Here is a 22,301-nt window from a genome sequence, read left to right as displayed (position 1 = left end):
GGTTGTTTTATACAAAATGACCCAATTTTTTTGACCCAAGTAAAGGATCTGACCAATATTTATGAGTTGTTTTATGCTGAAAGACCCATTTCTTGACTCAAAGTCAAATCGACCCATACTTGGGTTATTTTTGACCCAACTGTTTTTTAGAGTGTACGTCATGTACAGTGGTACCGACACGTAATACGTTTTTCAAGTTACGAGCCATCATTCAGTCCTGTTTTTGGAACCATGCAATGTGCTTGCTACAAGTTTAGTTTAATACTTGGGATTGACCAGCTATTGGCGGGGCCAATTTTCTTTAGAATGGGAACTACATTATAAAAAAAAAAATAGTCGGTGGTGGAGAAAATAATTAATTAACCTTAAAATGTTTGTAACTCCCTGCACTTTTTGTTTGAACTCGTTAAGTGTATCTCTGTATGTAAAACTAAAACTGATTTTGGAGGGTTCTGGAACACCTTGATGGCATTTTTATTCATTTCAATGTGAAAAGTTGATTTGAACTAAATAAGTCAAGTTATTTAACGTGCTTCCAATGCAACATCAGTGTGTTCCTCAACTCGGAAAAAGGTTGCCCACCCCTGCTTTAGTTCCACGAGGTTCTACAAGTTATGCACACCACAAACCCCCAAACACGTAGTCAGCAACACACACCCTCTTTTCTTAACAGTCTGTAAAATGGACGACGTTGACTCATTTCAAAATGAAAGTCATCCAAATTGATTTTTCTCCAAGTGCAAATGTAAGTGCTGCCATCAGCAACAGTAGAACCTCCAAGGTCCGACCCGATCCCGTGGTTCGGAACGCGACAACTCCCACATTCCCCCGAGTCAAACTATCGCCATCATAAAGTATTTTTTTAATGTTAGGAGCATTTAGACAAGTGTAAAAAATGTTTTGGGTGAAAACAAAATGGCGTATTTACCCTTAACTTTGATGACTAGCCGACGAGCGTGCAGCGGACTTTGGCTTGATGATTTTGTTCCTTTATTTTGTTTTTTTAAATTTGCTGTGACGCCAGGACAAATACGAAGTTAAACTTTTGAATCTTCATGTCATTCTTTTTGTAGAATAATGACTTTTTCTTGTAATGTTACAAATTTAGTCTCCTAAAATTACAGCTATATTTCTTGTGTAAAATTAATTGTTTTTGTCGTAATACAGAACATTTTATTCACGTAAAATTAAAACTTACCACCATTTTTCTTATTACAATGTATCATTCTTCACCTCACATAAAATATTGTTTTCACATTATTTGTAATAGAACCACTTTATTCTCTTAAAATTACATTTTCCTCCTCAAATGAAAAATAAAATTTTTCCTTTTTCTCAAACAACTTTTTTTTCTGGTTTTACAATTTTATTTTCTGTAAAATAACATTTATCCAAAAGACAACAAAAAATAATTTTGTCGACATAATGGACTTATTAACTTGACTTATAGATCCAAAAAGGTGGAAGTAAAAAAAATAATATTTACAATAATATAATCTATGCAACCCCAGTAATGTAAACACATCATTCTGATTAATGTTGTTGTTTGTGGAATACGAGTTAAGCAGCAACATCCACCCGTTTTTATCCATCTCAGAGGAGGCGGCCATTTTGCCACTTGAAAATGACCGCATTTTCCTGGGGCTTAGGTAACAACCAATCACAGCATTTTTCAATTTGGTCATGTGGTGATTGCAAGCTGAGCCACGATTGGTTGTTCCCTGAGCAACTGTGATCTCATTTTTAGTCGACAACAAGTGACAAAATGGCCGCTCTAAGATGGAAAAAACGGTGTGGATTTTGCTGCTTAATTTGTATCCTACATATACAATATTAATACGAATACCGTGTTTAGACTAGTGGTACAGCATAGAACATATTAATTTTTTGGGGGACTTTTTATAGCAATTGTGGACTTTTTATTGTATTGAGCAGCCAGGACAAAAACCAAAATATCACCGCTTGTCCAATGATAAATTTGAAATTTTTGTCGAGTGCAACTAAGTAAAATCTTCGTTCAATTTCAACTTTGACCTTAGAGGTTCCATTGCGTTCCCAATGTAAGCGAGTTGCAATGACGCTAACAATCCCCACTAGCTAGTCCAACACTTCTTAGCGGTTAGCAGCAAAACGCTCAAAGGCTAAGAACGCTTGTCGAGACTTTTAGTGCACTTTTGTTGAATGTCGCTCACACAGCAGTTGTCTCAAGTCTTTTTTTCCCCCCCTCTCTCACAAAAAAAACGCTATCAACTATTGCACTTGCTGAGCGGGTCCGCAGACCACGCCCCTTTGCCCAGCAACCCCCGCGCGCCGCCGCCGCTACGCCCAGCGCCCGCTCGACACGAAGCTTCGACTGAAGGAGAAGCTGGTGTCCGAGCTGGTGTGCTTGCCCCAGGCGCCGAAGGGCACCACGATGATGGTGCTGTTGTCCTCCGAGCCGTACTGCAGAGCCTGCCGGAGGACACGCCAAGGTCGTTTATAAGTCGTGTGACCGGACATCAGGTGTGTGTTGTGGGTCATCGCAATATTGAAACGAAAGTTGGGCTTTGTTAAGAACGTCATGATTCGGTTTTTGGATACAACACTGATGTCTCCGGGTTGAGGCCGCGTTAGCTCGTACCTGCTCAGAGATGCGCTGCGCAGCCTCCTTTGGGTCGTGGCATTGGTTGATGACGTTGCAGATCTCCTGGCTGTTCATGATGAAGTTGATGCCGTCGGTGGTCAGCGCCAGGAAGGAATCTTTCACGGGGCTCAGCTGGTGGGGGAAAGAAGACCTCATCAATGAAGCGTTTTGGATGCTCTCATGTAGCTGCTGTATAGAGTCCTGCTCAAGCTAATGAGGAAGAGCTTTTATGGATGGATGGATGAATTAATGCTTGGCACCACCTAGAGGTGACTTTCTGCTACTGCACTTAAAGTTATTAAATTATTTTGGTGGAGTAAGCTTTTTTTTTTGCACTTTATTACAGAAGCGTATTGCAGTCACTTGAAAAAAACCACCTGTTTTTCTGACAAATATTTTTTTTAGGGAGCTTTGTTTTTCTGAATATTTTTGTTTTGTTTTACTGCATGTTTTTTCTGTCATTAAAAAATATTCATAAAAACAGGCCGAAAAAATTATTCACAAAAACCGAAGGAAAAAGTAGTCAGAAAAAAAATACTCAGAAAAACAAAGGGGGGAATTATTTTTTTTTAAACAGAAAAAATATTAGTATTTTTTCTGTTTTTTGGAGTATTTTTAATGACAAAAACAATTCAGTTAAACAGAATTTTTTTCCCAGAAACACAGGAAATTAAAAATAAAATAAAAACAAAGCTCCAGGAAAAAAGTGAATGCAATAGGCTTCCATACTTTATAAATGTAGTCAGAAAATAAATTAAAAGCACGCACAGATAACCCAACCATTATTGACCCAAAGTGACAGATGATGGTTCTTCTCCATAGCCAGGAATTATAATCTGGCCACGACTAACCGAGAGGCGTTTCACCTCGTACAAACATCCATCAACATACCACGATTCTCTTTGTCTCTGGCTCGGCAATGACTCCCGTGCCCTTCAAGTCAAAGTCCCCGATGCTTCGCGTCATGGCCAGCCTGCCGTTGACGTTGGACTGCCCCAAACTGTTCCAGGTGATGAAGCCTCCGCTCCTCTTGATCCTAAGCAGACAGGCATGAAGGCACGTTAATAACAAAGGATGTTCCGATGTTCTGCGAATGGCAGCCCACAAGTAGACCCTTTTAATAAAAAATAGGGGGAGGATATTTTTTGATGAATTTGTATTGGTGTTTTTTTTTCCCAATAATTATTTTTCTTTTGTTTTTGGGGGGAGGAGCAAACCAACGTTTTTTGTCAAACATGCAGGTTGATTAGCATTTTATGTTTTTTGGGGTATACAAAAAGAGAATTATTATTTTTTACCAATACATTTCAATGGCTGTCAATTATAGGCATATTTTTGCTATTCCCAGCGAATATTGGCGCTTCACTGTATAATTTTAAGTTGCAATATCACCAATCAACACTAGATGGCGTACATGGCTTAGTTGCATTTGCACTGGATCTTATACCACCTCGTGAAAAGTCCTAGTAATTTTTTTTGCAGATTAGCTGTTTAGCAGTTTTGTGCCATCCTTGAATGGCAATGGCAATTTTTATGCACGAGAGCCCTTTTCACTGGGGTGTAAAAAAAAAAACTGGGGGTGCCAGGCGATTAATATTTGTAATCGTAATTAATTGCATGACTTCAATAGTTAACTCATAATTAATCGCAAATTTTATATTTTTCTACATGTATAATAAAATATTGTTTTTACTCTTGTTAACATCAGTGGAAGAAATGTTAAACTAAGAGAGAAATTGCTACATCTTTTAGTCATCGATACAGTAATTTCATAATAATTGATCAAAATTTAGTTAAAATTAAAAAGATGTACTATTCTGTAAAAAATGAGTGTGATATTGATTTGTGTTGGTCATTTTTATGCCACTATGGCATAATTGCACTTGTAAAACGGTGACAGCTCAGTGCATTTTTCTATCTAATCTTTAACATGAAGTAACTTGTGAAATTCTGCACATTTTTTTAAATGACCCCAGTCTCCAAAAATGTATGCATTATTAAATGTATTACTGCAAAATTTTGACGTGGGCGTGTCTGCTGCGTCGCGACTGGAATTCCCCCAGTACAGGGGCAGTTCATTAATCGCACGTTAAAAAAAATTACCCCAAACTCTAAATTAACCAAAAACTAACAAAATAATTAGTACAATGTAGTTATTTTTTGGATTGTTCAAACTCTTTGTTATTGAAGGCATCCAGCCTTCAGTGAGAAATTTGTTTTTTAAAAAAATTAACTGTATTAAGAGCATGTATTGTATTGCACATATGCACATATTTAAAACAGCCTTTTTGTCATACATCCGGTCAGGAAGTGCATAATCCTATTATAAAAAATGCAGTATTGAAGTTGCTCATCCAAAAAGCTGACGGCAAACTTTTTCAGAGCATTTGCACACTCGCCTCTCCTTCTCGTCCTTCCTCTCGGGCGTGTGGTCCACGGTGAGCTTGAGCGCCTTGCCCTTGCGGCACAGCATGGCGCGGCTGTCGCCCACGCTGGCCACCACCAGCTCGATGCCGTCCCTCAGCAGCGCCACGGTGGCAGTGGTGCCCGCGTTCACCCCGGGCGCTAGAGACATTACGGAGAAGGGCCAGCGTGAGAGGCGGAAGTGGACGCTTCGCAGGTGTGCACAAACAACCACAGGATGGATGATGTATAAGTCGAGCACGCGCACACACAACACACAGACATGAAGACAGGGGGGGGGGTCATGTAGTAGATAATTCAATTGTCAATGAAGGAAAAGGGGGGGCGAAGGGGGGGACTGTTGCACATGCACTTTGAACAGTTGAGTGTGTTCAGTTAAATGTACATCTCAAACAGCACTTAGCATTTGATGGTCAAACAATCACATACAAAGTCAACTAATACAAATGCATTCGGATGTTGATGAAGATTTTTTTTTTTTTTTTTTTTACGATATACAACAGCAGCAAAAAATTTTAAATTGAATTTCTTTCAAACTGTGTTAGTCATTTTACACATTTCGTTGCTGTTCAACTAGCTGGAAGTTAATTTTTAAAGGGACATAAAGTGGATATAAAAAGTCTACACACCCCTGATCAAATGCCAGATTTTTTTTAGAGATACAGACAAATAATTTCAGATTTTTTAAACTAATTAAGTGACCTTTAACCTTTACAGCGTCATTGATATATATATATTTTTTTTAAAGCTCGATCTGAAATAATGTGGGTGCACAAGTGTGCACACCCTCTATGCTGTATTCAAGAAATGTGGAACACAGACGTGAATGGCAAAACATAATTTTCAAGATTAAACAAATGTATCCTTTTATTTATTATTACTTACGATTACTTAATTTAGTTATTCAACTTCACGTAACGCAATGCGATTTGCAAGTTATTTGGTTACATTTAAGAAAGGCTTTGAAGATATTACTATAATTTACAGTATACTTAAAAAAATAAATAAATAAAAAGTCAAAATACTGTCAAATGACTTTTCCGAAAATGGCTGGCATTGAATGAGTTCCGTGGTCTGACGGGCTTGCCATTGGACAGCAACGACATGTTTGAATGCATGACCACTGAACTTGAGCTCTGCAAGAGCAGCGTTCCCAGGCCAATTGTGCACATTGGACATGCTGCGTCGTGTGGAGTTGCTCTGGCACAGGGTGACAACAGACGTTCTCAAACGGACGCGCGCTCTCACAAGAAGCTCTCGCAAACACTCGTTAAGAGGAGGAAGAGACAGCTAGAGAGAGAATCGAGATGGAGAGAGAGAGAGAGAGAGCGGGAGAGGGGAGTGAGAGAAAGATAGGGAACCTTCCAGAAGTCCAGGATTTAGGACCCGCTGGACTCTCTCTCCTTCAATATCTAGCCCCTCGTCATCCACATTGGTGCCAAGGGCCTCCAGCTCTGAGCTGGGTCCGCAGCTGCCGTAGATAACATGCACACACACACACAGGCATATTGGGACATTTCACACAGCGCGGCCCCCCCTCCGGGGGTGCCACGTCAACTAGTGTTGTTAACATTAGCCTAAATAAACACAGTTGGGTTAAGTTTAAATACTGAATTTGTTTTCACGGGAATACTCATCATCAGCATGCACTGGATGATGTAGATTGATGATTATCTTTTTTTTCTTCTTTTTTTTTTACACCAAAGAGCACCTCAAAAAAATACTTGGCTCGCTAAGTACCATTCTTAACAACCCTGGTTTTAGAGAGCCACATCGCTTTCATGTCTCCCTCGACCAACACAGCTGATTTGATGAACAGGATCGTTATCGTGCTTCTACAGAGCTTGCTGATGAGCTGATAATGAGTCAGGTGTGTTGGAGAAGGGAGACATGGAAAACAGGCAGGCACTACCCCTGACCTATAAAGTACGTAAGCATAGTACGTCCAGAAGTTCATTAAAACCGAGGCAGAGGTTTTATTCCTGAAACGTATATTTGATAATATTGTAAACCACTGTAACATTATGCAGCTTGAACATTAAAGTGACACGTAAAAACAGGAAAATGAAGAACTTCCATAATAAAGATTCTATTAAAAATCGATGGCACCTAAGCAAAAAAAGTATTGTACACATTAGCTTTACCTTTCTTTTAGTTGTTATATTTTTGTTATGTTTATATGTTCAATAAATCAATCAAATCAATCAAAATGTGCACCTAAATGTTAAATACAACTGGAGTGCACTAAAAATCCTTATCGAATTTAGATCCCGAATAACCAAAGAGTAAATGACTCACATTTCTTTCCGAGATGAAATTCTTACCCCATCAAAAAAGGGTTTTGATGAGATTCAAATGAGAGTCTACCCTACCAAGGACAGAGATTATGACGGTTCATATCTAAAGCCATCGTTTTAGAGGAACCTTAAAAGTTGGAAAATAAATCCTCTGGGATGCTGTTCAAGCTCCAATAAAAAAAGAAAATGGAAAAAAAAAGGGGGGAAAACTTTCTCCATTGAAAATGCATGGGGTTCTCGGTTTATGACAGTTTTGACTTTGGCTGTTCTGAACGGTACACGATGAACTAATAATAATACAAATATTAATAATAATAATAAGGATATTAACAACAATGATATAGAATGATCGATTCCCGGATGCAGGTTAAGCTTCGACTTGGAGCAAATTTACCCGCAGGTCATGATGGAAAAAGAACGCATCCGTTTCACGATTCAACAGTGGCCATTAACTGTACATTAACTAGCATTTTGATATTCCAAGCTGACATACAAAGTGGGGGGAAAAAAAACAAGTAAACCACTGTGGTAGTTTAAGGAAGCGGTGAGGGAATTGATTTTGTAGTTTTTTTGTTTGTTTTTTAGTGCCCGCCATTTTGTATCGTAGAAATTCAGGTGTTAAATCTCTTATGTCATAAACCGAGCGCCCCCTGCATTCACTGTGATTTTTCATGAAGTGTGTCACTCATCTCGTTAGATGCTGAAAGCAGGCATTATCGTATGGTTTAGCGTCTTTTGTTTATCAATCATCAGTTAACCTTCACTTTAAAATGATAGACCTCCATGTTGCAAAACCCAACCAAAAAAAAAAAAGGTATCATTGCGTATGACTCATAACTCAATTGAAAAGACAGATAATATTTTTCTTCAACCTACCATCTGTAGAGCTCTGCAAATGCTCGGCTAAAGCTTTGTCTACTTTCAAGAAGGCTTGCGTTAAAACCAGCTCCAGATTGTCCTCGTCGGCCACAAGATCCCTGCAAAAACAAACATAATGTTAAGCGCACAGTGATCAACGATGACTTCTTTGTAAACATTGTGCTCAAAATAAATTCCTCAAATATTAGCCTTGGCTGTGTGCGTCGTATGCCGGATTAGTAAATAAGTGCTGGCAAAATAGCCTCTTTCGTGAAGACATGCCGCCAAAGCAGGGTGAGAGAATTGAGTTGAGTCAAACTTCAGCGGAAGAGTCCTTGGAAATTCCCTCATTCACTCCATTCCAAGTCATGCAGACTTTCACACTTTTTGGTTTTAACTCATTCACTGCCATTGACGGCTATAGACGTCAAAAATTCATTTGAACTATTTCTATTAGTTAAACTTTTTTCCCCACTTTTGTTAACAAGAGTATGAAAATCGAGATTTTTTTTTTTGGTACATTAAGAACAGATATAAAATTTGTGATTAATCGTGAGTTAACTATTAAAGTCATGCGATTAATAACAATTAAAAATTGTAATCGCCTGCCGCCCTTAATTTTCAACAATCGTTCTTTTTTTTCTTAAAAAAAAAAGATTATTAAAAAAATGTCTAGGTTTTCATACTCTTGTTAACAAAAGTGAAAAAAAACGTTAAACTAATAGAAATTGTTCAAATAAAATTTTGACATCAATGGCAGTTAATGAGTTAACAGGATGTGTGAAAGGGGAGACACCATCTGTAAAAAACTTTAATTGGACACTAGTGAAACCACATTTCTGGAAATATATATTTTTTTCAATTGAATTCTATGGATTTTAAGTCACATTAATGGTGGGGGAAAAAAAGTATTGAAAATATTTTTCTTATCTTGGTCTCACAAAATATTTGAACAGAGGTGTGTAGACTTTTTATATCCACTGTAAATAATAATTTTCGCACCAATTCTATGGAATTGATGACCTGATGATCTCTCACGGCACCCTAATGTGCCACAGCATACCGATTGCTTCAGACACCTTTAACAAACAATAGTGAATAGTGAAAAGCTGACGTTTACAAATGTTGGAGAATTCTGGAGCAAACAGTTGCCAAACATTTTGACGCCGACCCAAGAAGAAACGAATGACATGATGTCTGCTGGCAAAAGGAGAGCTCACAACGGACCTCTAACAGATGATTGACTCTCTGTATGTGAATCCAATCAAACCACATCCTTACTTGATAAAAGCCTCCAAGTATTTGTGACAGAAATCCGCCGCTTCCGGCCCGCCGTGACCGTCGAACACGGCAAAGTACATGATGCTGTTGGTCATCTGGGAGAGGTAGAAGCGGTCCTCGTTCTCCTTGCGCTGCCCGATGAGCGAGGCGCAGCCCACATTGGACAGGCTGACCTTGGGAATGGGCTTGCCGTAGCGGATGCTGGACGGCAGCAGAATGGGCTCGTCGATGCGATTGTCCCAGATGCCGAACGAGTCCCAGGTGGTGGGGCACCCGCTGCTGTCGGCGTCGAAGCGCGTGCCGCTGCGGCGCTTTTCCGATGGGGTGTGGATATGCCTCTTGGGGATGGTGGAGTGAAGGGCGATGTCCTGCTTCAACGGGAGGGGCGCCAGGCCCATTTGGGGAAGGCCGATGCGTCCAACATGGGGCCCACTGAACCTTGCAAGGCGGACGAGAAAGGCGATTGACATCACCCTTACAGCAGGAATACCAGAGAAGCACTGGATATCGTGGGATGTGATCACTGAACACTGGAAAAACAGACATATTAATTATTTGACTTGATATTTGCTTGCACAGTAGATCTCAATGATTTTGAGAATATATAAAATATAATATGCTTTTTTTTTATACCAATATCCTCTTCCCATGTTTTTTTTTTTTTGCAAATAAGCAATAAATGAATCTATATGACAGTAAACAAAATCAGATGTTACACATAATACGTCACGAAATGGCGGCAAAGCGCTACCGTGGTCTAACTAAAGCTCCTCTAATCACTTCAAAAACGGTTCCTTGGCACCAAGTACAATTATGCAACATTACAATAAGAATGCAAAACACTACTTTTGTCAAAAGGAAACGTTTCAATTCACTTGACATATCTCCATGGCAACAAGATGGTGTCAAAGAAATGTTTTATTATTTTGGCCTGAGCACAAAGTACCTACAGAATAGCAGCAAATAAATACAATGTATAGTATATGTTTTTAGCAACACATTGTCCACGGTGTATTTATTTATTTTTTGGTATAAATTCAGCTTTAATAGTCACATCTCACAATACGACAACGCACGCGTATTCTAGATGTTGTAATACGTTGTCGTGGTATATTCAAAATGTGCATCGTAAATAGATGACGTGTGACCAAGTTATTCGACGAACATTAGCTAGCTATTTGATATATTGAGAGTACCGTATACCATTTCGCATCACGTACGTTATCCACCTTTGTTATGTAATACTTGCAATGAAGAATATATTTAGGACCAAAAAAGCCACAAATGTGTCAGTTCCGTGCATTTCGGTCTTACTGCGTGGCTAGCATGTATCTTATCGTTAGCACTAGTTAGCCGACTAGCTAGCTTCGACGGTTTGTTTTCAAAATAAACAGCACCACTGAATAACCATACCTTAGATGTATTTTTGATACAACAGTCTTGTTTTATTCCCCTTAAGACGCGTATTTTGTGGCCCCGTTGAATGGTTTACGCGTGCTGGCGAACGATACTCCTCTCTCTTGTCTTGCTAGGTTGTGTAACGCAATGTTGTTAAACAAGGTAATAGAATAAAGCCAGCCAATCAGAACGCTAGAAACCTTGACTCCTCGGTAGACGCCCCTCAAACAAGGCAATCGTTATAAGCACAGATGACCGCTAAAAAACAACCAATCAGCAATCAGCAGCTTGCGTGGCTAGCCACTAAGAGGCAAGCAACAACTCAGACAAAAAGCAGGTGACCTAAATTATTCTGTTTACTACTCCAGTGTCAATATCCTTTGGCAGATATCCAATCGTAAAACCACAGACGAAGATTTATTTTATTTATTTATTCGACCTCCAATATATGAAATAAGTAATATAATTCGACGGTGATGAATCATTGCGTTTATGACGTCACAAACGTGATAGGTAATCCTTTATTCTTGAGGTTTCTAAAGCGTTAATGTCTTATTGTTTGTCTGTAGCTGTTTAGTAAATTGAGTTATTCGATAAAGATTATTTAAAAGGTCTTAAGATGATTTTGTCAATAAAAAAAAAAAGTCTTGAGTTAAATCTAAGGCACACAGATAAAAATACGTCAGCGAGCTGTAGTAGCTATTATTATTATCTCCGTTTCCCTCCATTGTTAGCAAATGACAAAATGCCTGGTGGTTTAAAATGTGTTGTCACACTCACACAGCGGTTACATAAAAAGGTTGTCTACACGCACTTGAGCCCTATGCAAACAGTAGTTTTGAATACTTTTGGTTTTATTTTGCAATCACATCACACTCCCTTCTGCTGCTCTTTAAATAAAGACACGAAAAGCGGTTTAAAAGCTTATACTATTGTGCACACTACAGTGTTACTAGTTGTGTGGATTAGATGTAATAACATCAACCTGTTACATCACATGATCTTCCATTGGCAGATATATTTTGGGAGTTATGTCATGTGGGATCATTGAGATTTGATGTCAAATAAATAAATATGCAGCCTTCTCTGTAACATTCCGCAAAATGTTTTGTTTTATCTGACAATTTTTTTTATGGTTTAAGATTTGGAAAAAACTTTGGTCTAGTTGTAGCCAAAATTCCACGACGTTTGGGGGATTTTGTCAAACAAAAATAAAAATACTGTTCTCCCAAAATATATTATTTCGGTCAAAATATTCAATCTAACAAGTATTGCTTTGGCGCCATCATGTGGCATAAGGGCGCCAAGGAACCATTTTGAAGTGATGGGAGGAGTTTTATTTAATAGGACCATAGCAAGTATTGTTTTGAGACTTATGGCATTTACAGGCAGTATTAGCTTTTTTATAAGGGGCGCCAATTATTTTTGGTCCATGACATTCTTTGTATAGGTAATTAAATTTGTTTTTAGATTACTTAGAAGGGCTTCATATGTTTTAAAAGAACAACAAAAATACAAGTGATTCAAGACGAAGAAAATCAGTAGACCAAAGAGTCAGTAAAAATATATTTTTACATTCATATTATGTACAAAATACAAATACAGTTTATGTACTAAAATGTACACACTCTCAATGTGCGAAGCCTCGCCAGTGCTCGTGTTCAATAAAAAAACGATATTGCCACTGATTAACTCATCTGTATCCATTGCGGAAAAAGAACAGAAACATACATGCTCACACAAATGTAAACATATGCATATGTTGTTCAGATTTACAGTTGGAGGGAAATATTTGGACATTTATTATTATTTATGTTTTTCCCCCACACAAAATTTTCTTACAATCGTGGATTAAACATGCTAGTTTGATGTTACTATTGATCACAAAACACACATTGTGAGTCTTTGGGTTAAATGAAAGTATTTTGGGCCACGTTAAAAAATGACAAAGAAAAGTGCGTCTAATTTATCGTGAATGCAATTTTTTTTCTTCTATTTTTGGATAATAAAAAAAAAAGATAAATTCGTTTCAACAGACAGTGCAAATTATTCCAGTAATTCTGTGACTTTTCTCCCATTGATAAAATTTAGTTTTTCCATTTTAAAGTGTGGCCCATAATACTAACAAAACAGCCTTTTTAGCTACAGCAAGCATTCTTCTCTAGAGATCACACCAGACGTTAAATCTCCAACAAATATAAAGTCTCTCGTATAAAAATATCCGGCACCATCTTCCTGGTAAAATTGGTAAAAATACAATTTCATGTGTATCATTTTTAAGACTTCTATGGCAAAAGGTGAGAAAGGAACACAAATAAATTAGTAGACATTACAAGCGTGATTGTTTGCGGTGAAGATTTGGGGTTTTAGGGAGCGACCACCGACCGCCGGACAAACCATCACGACCAAAGTCTTTGATTTGACTTGTTTTTGCTCAGATGAACTTGGTAGACTCTCTTTTGCTGATGAGGACCTCCAGCAGCTTCAGTTTGGCTTTGACGTGTTTGTACTCGTTGTACTCGGTGGCCAGAGGCGAGCGGTCCTCCTTCTGAACGATCCTGGGAACACAATTTTTTATTTTATTTTTTTAGATATGAACTCTATGTTTCGGAAAATAGAACAGTCGTGACAGTCTTGGAAACAAAAAAAATTCTATAACATAAGTTTGAATCATTTATGCTTATCCAGACCTGGAAATATTATTTTCATTGCAAAGCCTTTTCTTACCTTCCATTTTGTCGAAAGAACTGCTCCTCGAACTCTTTGAGATTCTTGCGGATCCGTTTCTTCTCCTCTCGAGTCTCCTGGAGTTGCTCCACCAGCTCTCGTCTAGCACATGACAACAAAATCTCACATGATTGAAAAGTAAGTGCATTTCGGGTCCCTAATTTCACTGAAAAACCTGATAATCCCAACCTTTTTTGTGAGTAGCACATTAGACGGCGAATGCGTCTGCCATTATTAATTTAAAGACTTACGTGGTGGCGGAGTGCAGGTTGGACAGCCGCATGTCTGTGACATTGTTGGAGGGCGTCAGTTCATCCACTGGGGAAATGAAACCGTCCACGTCCTCGTGACCCAGGAAGCTGAGCACATTTAGGTCAGGTCGAGTGGTCACAGAGAACTGCGTCTTGGCGTCGCCATCGTCCTCCGAGCCATCCTCTTCCTCCTGCAAGAGGAAACGAGAGCGTGAGATGAAGCGCCATACCAGCCGTGACGCTAGCCGAAATGGTTACAGATAGGTCGAGACTGGCTGCGACTAGCCATGACTGATTGAGTTAGGCTGGGCTTGGCTGCAACTGGTTGAGACCAACTTAAGTCTTCGAGTCAGGTTCAGACCAACTTAAGTCTTCGAGTCAGGTTCAGACTACTTAAGTCTTCGAGTCAGGTTCAGACTACTTAAGTCTTCGAGTCAGGTTCAGACTACTTTAGTCTTCGAGTCAGGTTGAGACCAACTTAAGTCTTCGAGTCAGGTTGAGACCAACTTAAGTCTTCGAGTCAGGTTGAGACCAACTTAAGTCTTCGAGTCAGGTTGAGACCAACTTAAGTCTTCGAGTCAGGTTGAGACCAACTTAAGTCTTCGAGTCAGGTTGAGACCAACTTAAGTCTTCGAGTCAGGTTGAGACCAACTTAAGTCTTCGAGTCAGGTTGAGACCACTTAAGTCTTCGAGTCAGGTTGAGACCAACTTAAGTCTTCGAGTCAGGTTGAGACCACTTAAGTCTTCGAGTCAGGTTGAGACCAACTTAAGTCTTCGAGTCAGGTTGAGACCAACTTAAGTCTTCGAGTCAGGTTGAGACCAACTTAAGTCTTCGAGTCAGGTTGAGACCAACTTAAGTCTTCGAGTCAGGTTGAGACCAATTTAAGTCTTCGAGTCAGGTTGAGATCACCTAAGTCTTCGAGTCAGGTTGAGACTACTTAAGTCTAAGTGACTGATAAGGTCAGGTTGAGACTAGAGGTGACTAGTTGCATCAGGATAATAATGGACGATTCACTGAGACTGGTCAAGTCAGGTTGAGACTACTTGACACTGCTACTGACTGTTTGAGACTGACTGAAAGGTCAAGATTGCTCAAGGTCAAATTAGGAGACAGAGTGACATCGCTTGAGACAGGTCGAAACTGAATGTGACTAGTTGAGTCTGGATAAGATTAAATGATTCAGGCTGAGACTGGTCAAGTCAGGTTGAGACTGGTTGAGATTACTCAAAACTAGCCGTAAGTAGTCACATTAGGTTGAGACAGGTAAGATTGCCAGTGACTTGTCAAGTCTGAATGAGACCAGTTGAGACAAGTCCAGTCACATTGAGTCAGTTTGAGAGTGACAGCAACTGGTTGAGATTAGCTTTGATTGGTCGAGTTGGGTTGAGTCAGGCGAAGACCAACCTGGACTTTTAAAGCCAAACCGTTCCCAGTCGTGTCAGGTCAAGGCTATGCCAGACTACTCAAGTTTGGTCTTGACTGGTTGAGTCAGGTCGAGAACGGCCGTCACTGTTCAAGTGAGTTTATTACGAGTCAGGTTGGATCAAGACTATAGCCTTGACTCATTGCAGAGACTGATACAGACCGGTCAATACTGGTCTAGTCATACCCAGACTGGCTGTGATTAGGGTTAGTGGTTCACAATCATAACAAAGCTTTCTTAGCCCTCATTCAGACGCAAAATGTTAGTTAGTAGAATCTTATTCATAACATGATCTGTCTTGGTCGAGGTGCGTGCGCCACAATGTAAAAAGTATAAAACAACAAAAAAAAAAGTGTGAGAGGAAAAAAAAAGACAGCGACAAACCCCATGTCAGTAATACACAAAATAAAATCAAACCTTGTCAAGGAACAAGCAGATGGAATGAGAGGTTTTGCCTTGGTGGAGGTCACTTTCTACTTCCATTTGCTTTATGTATTTGGTGAGAACCGTGTTAGTACAATGTCTCAACGACGACAACAAAACGAAAATCAACCACAAGCTACTAATTCAACACGACAAGGATGCGGGAAAACAGCACGCAGCTGTCCAATCTGTCCAATCAACAGGCAGCCATGATGCGGCTCTTATACAGCAGGGGTGGGCAAACTTTGGAATGCAAAGGCCACATTTGATTTTTACAGCAGACGGACGGGCAAGAGCTTTCATAAAAAAAAGAAAATTTATAAAATTGTTTGTTTTAATACTAAAAGTCATGTTCATTTTTAAATTGAATTGTAATTTAATTATACATTTTTTTTAAGTAAAAGGTGATAAAAAAATAAAATAAATTCTGCTCATCCCAAAATCAACCCATTTTGGAAAATGGTACAATTTAGTCACATTTTACAATTTAATGTTTACTTTTTCATTTTAGTAAAATCATTCATGCTAACTTTGAGAATTGCATTTATAATTTTAATAACTAACCAATAATTTAATAAAAAATAATGGTTTAAGACAAGTTTGTATTTTGTGTAATATTGTGTCTGTACATTGTTTATAATTAATGTAATTGTCATTAATTAATCAATAAGTAAAAAAAAAAAAAAAAAAAAAAGTAAAATACAGCATTTTGTATTTTATGTAAGAAATATGTAATATAATATTTGCGGTATATTATTTTTACAATTACTTTAATTATAATTAATTAACCAATTGTTGAATTTCTTAAAACACTGCATTTTAGTAATATTTTAGCTTTTTATTATCAACAAAAAATAATCAATGACATTATTCAGCAATACAAATGAATCAAAACAAAAAATGAATTAATTAATTTGAATTAACCAAAATTATGAGACAAATGCTAAATTAATGCTCAATGGGCCGGATTAAATAGTGGAGTAGCCACTGGGCCATAACTTGCCCACCCCTGATTTGAAAGGTAGTTAAAAAAAAAAAAAAATCAAATCAATGGGGGATCTGATTATGGAAGCAGCTGAATGCAGCATCAGCCCTTTCACCTTGACGTCGTCGAAGAAGAGCGCGGTTACGCCCTCAATAATAGGCTGCAGGAGGGGGCCTCGGCGCTTGCTGGAGGGCGAGCCCTGCGGTGACGTCGAGAAGTAGCCGTTAACCGGCGTGGAGGCTACAGCACCGCCGCCGCCGCACTGGCCACACGGACATTTTTTTAACGTTAGGCTCGCCAACACCACCATGTACAGTTTCATGGTGACTCGGTGGGAATGGAATGGGCGGAGTGAGGTTCCCCAAGGCGCAGAAGTTAGCGCATTAGCAGGTCTTTACAGTTCAACTCTTGAGATAAGGCCCTGTACGTATGCTTTCTTTATTTACAGTGTTCCCTCGTTTTCCGCTGGGGTTGGGTTCCAGAAAATACCCGCAATAAATGAAATCCGCGAAGTAGTTAGCTTTGCGTTATATTTTGTCACATTTCTCTCGTTTAAACATTCTCAATGGTCAAACCTTCATAAATGTGATCAAATAGGTACATTACTGTAAAAAAAAAAATCCATGCAAAATTGCACACAAAAAAATAATCTGCGATACAGCAAGTCAACGAAAAGTGAGCCGCTATAGCGAGGGGAAAAAAACACCTTCAGTCTGATTGATAGCTCTTATACGGAACCTAATATTTGGTAACAGGAAAAGGGTTGCTTTTTCATTGGCCCCCAAAAAATGGGAAATTAAATTATGAATATACAAAAATACAATAAAACATTCATGAGATACAAAAAATAATTAAATAAAATATGAGCAAATAAAAAATTAGGGTAAGGCCAAAAAATAAAACATTGAAATGAAATACAAATATACACTAGTAAAATACACACATAAATAAAGAATAAATTACATTACACTTTCTTTCTTTAATAAAAATTAAATATTACCGTCAGTAAGTAAAAAATAAATAAATTAAAATGCAATTTTTTTTAACAAATAATAAAAACACAAATAAAATGAAAAAACAAGACAAGAATAAAATACACATAAATACAAATAATAATTAAAATGAAAAAAATAATGAAAAATGCCATCTAATTATTTATTTATTTTTACTATCCATGTGGAGGTCATTTCTTCAAATTCCAATCTCTAAAGTATGCTCCAATACACAACTTCCCCTACATTTGCATCCTGCTATAACGCTTGCTGTACACATGACAACTGAGCGCCTTGAAAAGTTCATGTTGCAGCTATAATGTGCAAATAATTGCACGAGTTGCCTTTTTGCTTTAGTCTTAAAGCCAAAACATTTATCGATGGGCTCCCAACAGCTCTTCACGGCTGCGCTGGATGCTCAAAGACACATTTTTTTGGACTTGTGTGTGTTTTTTTTAGGATTAAATTCTCCACATCAATGTATCATGGACAGTGGGCACTAGTAAAACAGTGGACCCAATTTGCGTGATGTGGGGGGATTACAGAAAGACCGTTACGTAATGACATTCAGTGGAGATCATTTCTTACATAATGAACAATTATGAACAAATACAGGAATGGGTGCAATGTTTGCGTGCCATTTTTTGATTCAGCGCCTGCAGGGTGGGCCGCACACATGTGGCCACAGCCGCCCCCGTCGGGCACTAAAGCCAACAACATGAGCCGGGAAAAAGCGTCCGCAGACGTTTGGACAATGTGCTCTCGACACAAGCGGGGAGCTGAGAAGAGAAGGGGGGGGGGGGGGGGCTGTAATTATGTGACGTGACTTACAATGACTGGGATGGTGGAGGCTCGGCACAGGATCTGCTTGACCAGCCGGTACCTGTCGTACAGCGGCTTCATGATCTCCCGCTCACTCTTGGTCACCTGAGGGGATGAAAACGGAGAGGGCTTATTATCATAGCGTGCTGCTGTTTTGGTTTAGCAACAGAGTTCGAATGGAATCAGCGGGAAACTCTTAACAATAGCATCAGTGGACTGAGATAATCACCATGACTGCTTGAGTCATTGTTCACACTCCACTGGCAATCTGGGTCACAGGGGTGGTGGTAGTGTAAGTGTAAACAAGCTTATTCTCAGAGTCTGGACCCAAGGGACAGCCAGGAGATCAGGTAAAAAGGTAAAATAACCCTATTTATACTTCCACTTAAGCACTGTATAGCACCTGCTTGGTGGTTTTACAAAATGTAATTATAATAATTAATAAATAAAACAATTAAAAATAATGAATTAGTTTAGCGGCCAAGTTAAGCTAACACAAGCATGTGTGTTTTTTTGCTAAAGCTGCTGCAACAGCGAACTGACCCAGAAAAAAACGGTAGAAAATGGATGAATAGAAAACAAACAAACAAAAAATGAGAACATTAAACAAAAATGTTTTTTTCCAATTACATAAAAAAAAATAAAAAAAACTTCTTATACTCGACAAGAACGCCTTAAACTAAAAAAACTAAAACCAATACTAAAATTACTAAAACAAAAATAAAGCATTTTTGAAAAAATATAAACAAATAAACAGTGTTTTAAATCTAACTGAATTCAAAAACAAAAGTCACAACAAAATAGAAACTGACTATAATGAAAAACCACAAATGTTGACTTACAGGTCGTCCATGTATGCTCTCGTAGTAGAGCAGAGCTTTCTGCAGGGCCAGTTTCTCAGCTCCAATCTGCTCTCTGGTCATATCCTGCCCGGATGGAACACACCGAGTCAAATGCCCGCCTATCATTGGACGATTTGAATGCTGGAAACCCACCACAAGGGCGGTACTACCTTGATGTCTTCAGGCCGGTCGACCTCTTGACGCTTCTCCTGCAATTTCTTCAGGATACCCTCTAGCGTGCTCTCCACGGGGGGCTTGGGCACCTTCTCCTGCGTGGATTTCTTCTCCAGCTGCGACCCGAAGCTTTTGGGCAGCGTGTTGCTGCGTTGCCGTGTCAACGGCGGCAGGTCCTCCTCCGATTTCATCAGCTTGTTTTCTGGGAGAGGAAAGACAGATGATGATGATGATGATAATGATGTTTGTCATTCATCCAGCACTTGTGGGCTGTTTCTTAGTGGTTACCTTTGAGTTCTTTGCGCAACCTGGCCAGCTCGTTCATCCATCGCAGCAGCTCTGGGTTTCCAGTTTTGTCACTGTGGGAAGGCTGGAATAAAGAAAAACAGCAATTTAACACACATACATACAAAATGTGGATACGCATTTAAACTCATTCCCTCCCAGCCATTCTCACTGAAGCCATCCTGTTCGCTCCCGGCTGTTTTATTGGATTTGGACAGATTTTGCAAGGCCCACACAATATTGTGTTCAACTTCTATAAAAACATTAGAGTCTCTTCTTTCATCAGGAAAAAAGTACATTTCTATCTGTTTGCGTTTTGCAGCAATTAGCATTAGAATATAGCCAAGTTTCATCATTATTTTCAAATCGGTTTAGAACTGTGGGTAAATGAGCTTTTTTTCAACATGGCCCTGTTTTATCTTTTGCTCTGCTGCCACCTGCTGGCCGTTTTTGCAATAACTACCATTTCCTCAACCGTTCTCTGCAGTTAAGAGGCTGCATCAAAGCATTCTGTATGCTCTAGCATAAAAAACATATAAATACGTCTTCGGGACACTTAAAACATTTCAAATAGAACATATTTATACGTTTTCTGGGAGCAAATGAGTTAATCTCCAGTTGCATACACCAAGTAACAACAACAACAATCCTTGACTGATTCATCAACTGTCCCAATACTTTTGTTCATACGACGTCGTGTTCACTTACCCGGTATTTCCGCTCGTCTTCGAACCTCTCCTCAAACCTGTGGATCTTCTTCTTTAGGACATGGATCCTTTTAGTTAGCTGAGCCGTGGTCAGCTCCTCCTTGTCGTCGTCGCAGGAGCCCAGAGAGGAGCTCCTCCTGCGACTACACACAAAAGTACGAATCATAAATACAGTTGTTACGCTGCAAAACCAACAAAGGGTTACGAATATAAAATCAAAGCCAAAATATGCGCGTTCTTTGTCTGCCAGGATATTTCATCTTACCAGGCAGTTTTTTGGAGGAACTACGGTCCCGTAACGGGGGCGATGATGTTTACCTGACGAAGGAGTGAGCGTTGGGCGGCGACGGCGGCACTTCAGTGTCATCCAGATACTGCTGGCACTGTCCAAAGGCGTAGAAGCGAGGGGACGGCATGGGGTCGCTGTCTTCCTCCAGCAGCTGCCGGATGAGGCGGCCGCCGCCGTACGGCGACAGACGGGCCTCCTCGCGGTCCGTGTTCTCACGCTGTAGCGCCGAGTAAGCCGGCACTGGTTCTGTTTGACGCACAAAACGTGTATGCATGTTGAGTGTTCATGTCGCATTGAAAGTATTCAAAATAATGAAAGCATTATTATTTATAGTTCATATTGTGATTTTGTCATTGTATGTGTTATTATTGTTTACGTTTACGGTTCTAAATCTACAATCAAATGTACAATAAGTTTTCATACTCTTGTTAACAAAAGTGGAAAAAATGTTAAATAGATTGGCTGCATATTTTAGACACTGATACAGTAATTTCATAATAAATCATAAAATTGAGCTAAAATTAAAAAGATGTACTGTACTGTAAAAAAATTGTGATAATGATTTGTGTTGGTCATTTTTCTGCCACTAGATGGCATAATTGCATTTGTAAGATGTTGGTGACAGCTCAGTGCAGTGTTTTCTTTTCATATTAAGAGCTATCTAATCTTTAACGTGAAATTTTGCACATTGTAAAAATTATAAAATACAACATGACCCCAGTCTCCACAAATATATGCATTATTATTAAATGTATTACCGCTAAATTTTGACGTGGACGTGTCTGCTGCGTTACGACTGGAATTCCCCCAGTACAGGCTTTCCAGGGCATTAATTGCGCGAAAAAAAAAAAAAAAAAACACTAGTGGTGTTAAAGGAACTTTAAATTAACACACTAATTGTGACACGCCTAGTTCATACATTTTGTATAATACAAGTCCGGTAGGTTTTGAACTGAAACTTGTGCATAACTTGAGTGTTAGCTAACAAAGATGCATTTATTGGACTCTTGAACTGGATGAATGAGGACATTTTTGTCCAGTTCCAGTATGGTCAAGAGACAAAAAGAGACGCCTCTGCACTTGTTTTTCCTCCCTGCTTGTGCTCAAAGACAAAAGAGGACCGAGTGTTACCATAGAAGCATGCGAAATCTTCTCCGTCGCTAGCAAAGTCACCAGACATTACCACACCCACCCCCCAGCCTGTTTGGACCTCCAGTGGGAAAGCTTCCACTGGGACTCCCTCTCTCTATTCTGTGTTTATTCTCTCGTCTACGCCCGGGCCGTAATTATGTCGACTGACAATCCGCGCTCTATTAATAATGCTTGGTGCTTTCTCGGTGGGATAATGTCAGGGCGCGACCCCCGCTGAGGTACATTTTGTTCTCTGGTACCTCGCCCCATATGGCGGGACATTATATATGTGCACATGTGCAGTGGAGAGAGTGGCAGCTTGTCAGAGAGGACGCAGCTACACTTTATCAGCAGGTTTTTTTTTTCCT

General features: G+C 39.3%; 2 protein-coding genes across 4 annotated transcripts in view; both read right to left on the bottom strand.

Annotated features, from left to right (window-relative positions):
• Window positions 1-110: 110 nt before the first annotated feature.
• ppm1kb (protein phosphatase, Mg2+/Mn2+ dependent 1Kb) lies at window positions 111-11,065 on the bottom strand. Its single transcript, XM_086082257.1, has 7 exons — window positions 10,897-11,065; window positions 9,484-10,013; window positions 8,221-8,321; window positions 5,023-5,188; window positions 3,515-3,659; window positions 2,621-2,755; window positions 111-2,451 (listed from the first exon to the last, which is right to left on the bottom strand). The coding sequence occupies exons 2-7, from the start codon at window positions 9,951-9,953 to the stop codon at window positions 2,320-2,322; spliced, it is 1,149 nt and encodes a 382-aa protein (XP_085938383.1). The 5' UTR covers window positions 9,954-10,013; window positions 10,897-11,065; the 3' UTR covers window positions 111-2,319.
• A 1,367-nt stretch (window positions 11,066-12,432) lies between these two features.
• Window positions 12,433-22,301, bottom strand: part of fam13a (family with sequence similarity 13 member A) — a 45,024-nt gene continuing 35,155 nt past the window's right edge. Inside the window, exons 15-24 of one of the 3 annotated variants that reach the window (XM_086083343.1) lie at window positions 20,832-21,048; window positions 20,515-20,656; window positions 19,810-19,891; window positions 19,518-19,723; window positions 19,348-19,431; window positions 18,515-18,610; window positions 16,807-16,953; window positions 13,860-14,050; window positions 13,609-13,710; window positions 12,433-13,439 (exon numbers count right to left, since the gene is read on the bottom strand). In XM_086083343.1, the coding sequence (XP_085939469.1) occupies window positions 13,316-13,439; window positions 13,609-13,710; window positions 13,860-14,050; window positions 16,807-16,953; window positions 18,515-18,610; window positions 19,348-19,431; window positions 19,518-19,723; window positions 19,810-19,891; window positions 20,515-20,656; window positions 20,832-21,048 (1,391 nt within the window). In that variant the 3' untranslated portion in view covers window positions 12,433-13,315. The remainder of the gene's footprint in view (window positions 13,440-13,608; window positions 13,711-13,859; window positions 14,051-16,806; window positions 16,954-18,514; window positions 18,611-19,347; window positions 19,432-19,517; window positions 19,724-19,809; window positions 19,892-20,514; window positions 20,657-20,831; window positions 21,049-22,301) is intronic. The other 2 variants (XM_086083344.1, XM_086083345.1) reach the window with 2 other exon arrangements.

The sequence above is a fragment of the Leptonotus elevatus genome, chromosome 8 (genome assembly GCF_054856555.1).
Source record: "Leptonotus elevatus isolate MCC_2025b chromosome 8, RoL_Lele_1.0, whole genome shotgun sequence".
NCBI classification, from domain to species: Eukaryota; Metazoa; Chordata; class Actinopteri; order Syngnathiformes; family Syngnathidae; genus Leptonotus; species Leptonotus elevatus.
Note: the sequence above shows the minus strand (reverse complement) of the source record. Positions and strands in the feature narration are given on the sequence as shown.